Source organism: Ostrinia furnacalis, unplaced genomic scaffold, assembly GCF_004193835.3.
Source record: "Ostrinia furnacalis isolate ACB-3 unplaced genomic scaffold, ASM419383v2 OfSCF4295, whole genome shotgun sequence".
Taxonomy (NCBI): Eukaryota; Metazoa; Arthropoda; class Insecta; order Lepidoptera; family Crambidae; genus Ostrinia; species Ostrinia furnacalis.
Genome location: NW_021134534.1, coordinates 269173 through 275172, shown reverse-complemented (window position 1 = coordinate 275172; position 6000 = coordinate 269173). Strand labels below are relative to the sequence as shown.

Genomic DNA, 6000 nt, shown 5'->3' with positions numbered 1-6000 from the left:
CGACGCTTCATACATTTCGGCTGTCAGCGCTGACTGTCAGCGTGACTCTAAAACCAGCCTTAATATTATCGCTACAGTTCTGAATAATAATAATTCATAACATTTTACTCTCTTTCAACCCCCTAACTATACTCACCAGACATCCCCCTAGTTCATGTGATGTTGAGGGGCATACTACAATTGTCTATTGATTTTCATCCCAATTTATAGTTATAACATTGTAAGTTTTTGCGCATTTTTTTGAGTATCTATCTTTATTTCTGTGTATATTGTGTTGAGGCGAAGAGAAGAGTGGCGTGTTTTCGAACTAGTCTCTCTCTACAGTTGTCTATACTCTATTTTTTATCCCAATTCATAAGGTAAAACATAACATTAGTATTTGAATTTTTACGCATTAATTTCTAAAATTTTGTTTGAATTTCAACCTAATGTTTTGTTCTTTCTCTATTCATACCAAAATCAATACTCACTTCATCCCCTAATTCATAAGATGTTGAGGGGCAGAAGGGGGTGGGAAGCACCGCACGTGTTTGATAAACTAGACAATATATATTAATTTTTCATGAGTTCATCTCTATAGTTGTCTATATTTGGATTTTCGTCCCATTCTACATCGTCATCGTATATTGTTCAACCCCCTATAGGGATGTTATGGATATGTAGTTTCGGTAGCGGAAACGGTTACGGATATTGGAATAATATTATACCGGTTTCGGTTACGGATATTTTTTTGTTTCGGATATCCGAAAGCTTCGGTTACGGTTACGGATATCTGTGCTAAGTATAGAATGCAAATTTCAATAGTTGTCCAACACAGTTCATGAATTACGAATAGAATGGGTACAGAAGAGATTTCTTTGGCATCTGTCACCATCTTTTGGTCTCACAAAAAAGCTTTTATCTTATGGGAAAAAAACTAATGTACTTCAAAATGCAATTCCTAACCTGCCTACATCCGAAACTATCCGAAACCTTTGAATCGGTTATGGTTATGGATGTTTTTTTATTTCGGATATCCGAAAGTTTCGGTTACGGTTGCGGATATCCATAACATTCCTGCCCCTAACTATACTCACTTCGTCCCCCCTAATTCATATGATGTTGAGGGGCGGAGGGCGGCGGGAAGCATTTAATAATATTTTAATTGTCTACAATTGTCTACTGATTTTCCTCCCAATTTATAGTTATAATATTGTAAGCTTTTGTGCATTTTTTTGAATATCTATCTTTATGTCTGTGTATATTTGAATTTTCACCCCAAAATCTATACTCACCCCCCTAATTCATATGATGTTGAGGGGCGGAAGGTGGCGGGAAGCACCTCACGTGTTCGACGCCCGCCCGCTCGTCGTCCGCCGATATGTGTCTCGCTAGCACGCTGAATATCTGCGAGTTTAGCACTTGGAAACGACGGATGCGGTCCACCATCCTTTTGAGGGGCTGTAGGGATGAAAATAGATAGATTATAGGTTAGCGCTTATCTGAGTCAGTGTTTGAGATGTGGGAGCGGCACGGGAGGGGTGACATTGACATATTATGACGTGACAAAGCATACAAATCTAAAGAAATCTAGTCTCGCTGACGTTTCACGTCTCAAAACACACACAAATAAATAAATAAATAAACATTCAACTTTATTGTACACAACACAAACCAAGAAAGTAAAGAAATAGACACAAAAGAGACTGCACAATTTAGACTGTATTATCGAAAGTGTAAGGACTATCGTACCACGGATCGTACCTTAATATTCAATATTACTTCGGTACTATCTATTAATCAGAACGTCGTCGATAAATAGATTATTCAAAACTATCAGTCAAAAAGAATCTTAAAAACATAGACAAAAATGTTTTTGTTAAATTGTCCTATCCCTGGATTATCTGGAAGAGATTGTGGCTAGCGATAAAAGCGCCTAAATTGTAACGTTTCGTTTCTGGCTCGACGTTGCCTTCCTTTTGTGGTTTGCAATAAAAAGTATCTTAACTCTTTATAAAATACACTCAAAAAACAAGAACAGTAGAATCTCGATTATCCGGATATCCGATTATCCGGACTCAATCTTCATGGCTTTAATTAACGATTTAAGGCCTGGAACCAGTGGCGGGGCAAGACCTAAATTTGATGTGGGCAAGACAGATTTCGCGAGGCCTTGTTCTGTGGCGACCTGAAGACGGATTTTATGAAATAATAAAAAAAAACGGGTCAATGGTCTTTCATTGACAGTTTCTGATTTCTTGATTCAGTGATTATTTTTAAAGGAATATTGCGCCAAAGAATAATGTTCGTCACTTAAAACCGTGTTGTTGCTTAATTTTGTGTCTGATTATGACTGAATTTGTTTGGAAAAAAATATATTTTTATTTTTAACTAGGTACATTGTTTAGCTATCAAGAATTTATATTTAATAGTCAATGTTTGCATTTATTGTCGTATTGTGATATTGTCATCTCCACCTTGTATACATTTTTTCAAAATTTTTGATGCGCGAGGCCCCTTGTACCGCGAGGCCGTAGGCGGTGGCCCACGTCGCCCACGCCTTACGCCGCCACTGCCTGGAACCATCAATAGGGCACAGCGCCGTCTGTGATACGGCTCGGCGCCGCCACCGAACACGGTACAGACAGACGTCGTCTTGGTTCATTGTTAATAGAAATTGGTTCACCCAATGTTCTAAAATCTAAATGATGTAAATGAACCATTTTCTATTAGTGAAAAGTTAATTATTGTTCGATTTTACTTTGTAATCGATTATCCGGATTACCCTTGGTTTTAATTAATTCGGATAATCGGGATTCCACTGCACTAAGATCTAGTCGGTAACTTACGATGCCTTTGACCAGTTCATCCTTCCCATCCACCCGTTGCACCCTCAGGATATGGTAGCAGAAGTCCAGCGCTTCGAAACGCCTCTGCTGCCCTAATAGAGCGATGATGGTGCAACCGGCCCAGTGGAGACCTTCGCCGAACAGCTCCCTATGAACAATGGTCACCATTATTAAAAAGATTTTTTTAATTTGTTTATCAGTAGCTTCCCCGCGATTTCGGTCCGTCTCAAAGTCTAAATCCTATGACGCAAAAACAAGAATAAGAACTATTCTTACTTCTTCCCTGGGTCTCAAACTGTCTCTATCAAATAAATCGACAATGTCAAATCCGCGGAAAAAAGCTAGTATAAAATATACTCTCCAATTTCAGGTAGTTTGTTGCTCTTTCGTTATAAAGTTGCGATCTTCCAGTGCCTTATTTTATTATGAACATACATATACATAGGTGTTTAACAAAAAAATATGAATATGTTTCTCAGGGAAAAATTACAATCCTAAAGGTGAAAGAATTTTCAAATCTGTCCAGTAGTTTCGGAACCTATTCAATACAAATACAAAAATAAAATCTTTACTTTCTTTATAATTATTAATAAAGATTATTATTAATGAAGTACATAAAAATCCAAAATCCTCAGAGATGTAGCTAAATCGACTCATCTGCGAACAATACAAACTAAAACTTGTACAACCTAGCTCTTGGTTTAGGGTTTATAAAATATTATTTAGACAGTTACTTACTCAACAGTAAACTGTGTGTCGCCAACTGGGATGCAATACAGGAACTGCAGGGCCGACCACAATCTGCGAACAAAAGGTCAATTAAATTGGTTACTAGCGGCCGCCCGCGACTTCGCACGCGTATTTAGTTTACCCCCGTTCACCCCTTTAGGGGTGTAGTTTTGTAAAATCCGTTTTAGAGGATGTCTACACCCTACTTTGAGAGTTATAATTTGAGATTTCGTCGTGCGCCATCACCTGTGGAAATCGACAGTGTCGTCGGTGTGTTTTGAGCCACTCTTCAAGGGGGTCCATTATGTAGGGGTCCCTATCCGAGGGGCCATTTGCTCACCTGTGGAACGCGGCGGTGTCGTCGACGTGGTGGGACAATCGGGGCTCATGGGGTCTAATATCCCAACGGGATACTCACCCTTGCAACTGTCAAGAGGCTACTCGGCATCAACTGTGTGCGACGGAAGTCATTATCTAAGGGGTCACTCAGGGCTTACTACTATGCACTTGGGAAGTTAGAAGTCACTTACACAGCAAGGGAGGTCACTGATCTAGATCACTATGGGCTCATCAGTGAGCTGGGGGTCACTATGGGCTCATCTGTGCGCTGGGGGTCACTGTTGGGGCCACTTGGGTCTCACTAGTGCGACGGGGGGTCACTGTAGGGAGTCACGATGGGCTATCTGTGAGCTGGGGTCACTGTTGGGGGGGGAGGGGTCCAATACCGAGGGGTCAATTTTCGTGGGGTCCAATATCAGGGGGGTCCAGGTCCAGTATTAATGGGTCAACTTTCTGGGGGTCCAACATTGGGGGTCCAGTCCGCTCACCTGTGGAACTCAGCTGTATCATCAGCGTGCGGCGGCGCGTGGTGCGGCGGGCCACTGCGGCGCGGCGAGGCAGGCACGCAGTCGGCGTAAGACCACCGCCAACAGGGACAGGCCGCAGCAGAGACGCGGGCGGGTTATCACTAGACTAGCAGGCAGTCAGTGGTCACTTGGGCTCACTTACCCTTGTCCACAGCAACTAAGCGGGACCACCGCGGCCAGAGACGAGCCACTAGCGATCTAGAGCCACTGTCAAGAGGGCTACTTGGGCTCACCTATATGCGACAGGGGTCCAGTATCTCGAGTCATCAGTATACACTGACCTCGTGTCACTATCCGGTAGTGTCACTAGTGCGACAGGAGTCACTGTCAAACGCGAGTCCGACACAGCTATCACTCGAGCGGGCGGTCACTCGACTAGTGTCTACTGTCATGGAGCCTACTAGGGCTCACGGACAAGGACGCAGGCGGGCGGGTTACAACTGGGAGACTGACCTCGAGTCACTATCCAGGTGCGACGGGGGTCACTATCTAGGGGTCACTCAGGGCTCATAGAGGCCACTCGGGACTCCACCAGTGTGCGATGGGGGCCACTGATGGGGGTCACTTGAGCTCACCTATTTGCGGCCAATGCCGGGGTTCACTAGGGTAGCACTAGTGCGATGGGGGTCAACATCTACGGGGTACCGGGGCCAAAGCGGGGGCCATTCCCGGGGGGGGGCGGGGGCCAAGTCAGGGAGCCACTCGGGACTCACCTGTGAAACTCCGCCGTATCATCAGCGTGTGGCGGGGCATGATGCGGCGGCGCGGCGGCGGCGGGCCACTGCGGCGCGGCGAGGCAGGAAGACCACAGCGAACAAGGACAAGCCGCAGCAGAAACGCAGCTAGACACAGCTAGAGGACACTGTTCTAGAGGGCCATTGTTAAGGAGGCTTCTTCATCAGTATACACTGACCTCGAGTCACTATCTGGGAGTGTCACCTGTAGCGCCGGCGGTCACTATATGGGGTGTCACTCAGGGATTCCTCTTTTGCTTCCGGAGCAAAAGAGGAATCCCTGAGTGTCACTGTTGGGGGATATTCTGATACTCAACTGCGTCACTATGTAGGGGTCACTCAGGGCTCATGGGGGCCACTCAGGACTCACCAGTGTGCGATGGGGGCCACTAATAGGGGTTACTTGAGCTCCTAGTGGCTTATTAGTGCAACAGGGGCCACTTCGGTGTCACCAGTGTGCGACGCGGGCCACCAGGTACAAGTTGGGGGCCATTCCCGGGGGGCGGGGGCCAAGTCAGGGGGCCACTCGGGACTCACCTGTGAAACTCCGCCGTATCATCCGCGTGTGGCGGGGCATGGTGCGGCGGCGCGGCGGCGGCGGGCCACTGCGGCGCGGCGAGGCAGGCGCGCAGTCGCCGCAAGACCACCGCGAACAGAGACAGGCCGCAGCACAGGCGCAGCTAAAGGACACTGATCTAGAGCCACTATCCGCGACGCGGGCTACTGTAGTAGGTCACTATGGGCTCACCTATGCGTTGAGGACCACAGCGTAGAGACAAGCCGCAGCAGAGACCCGGGCGGGTTATTACTAGACTAGTGCGACGGGAGTCACTATCTAACGGG

At 46.1% G+C, this 6000-nt stretch overlaps 1 protein-coding gene across 3 annotated transcripts in view; it reads right to left on the bottom strand.

Moving 5' to 3' along the window:
* Positions 1–1013: 1013 nt before the first annotated feature.
* Positions 1014–6000, bottom strand: part of Sra-1 (Cytoplasmic FMR1-interacting protein Sra-1) — a 31608-nt gene continuing 26621 nt past the window's right edge. For all 3 annotated transcript variants that reach the window (XM_028313634.1, XM_028313635.1, XM_028313636.1), the window contains 3 exons: positions 3567–3629; positions 2829–2976; positions 1014–1440 (listed from right to left, as the gene is read on the bottom strand). In XM_028313634.1, the coding sequence (XP_028169435.1) occupies positions 1279–1440; positions 2829–2976; positions 3567–3629 (373 nt within the window). In that variant the 3' untranslated portion in view covers positions 1014–1278. The remainder of the gene's footprint in view (positions 1441–2828; positions 2977–3566; positions 3630–6000) is intronic.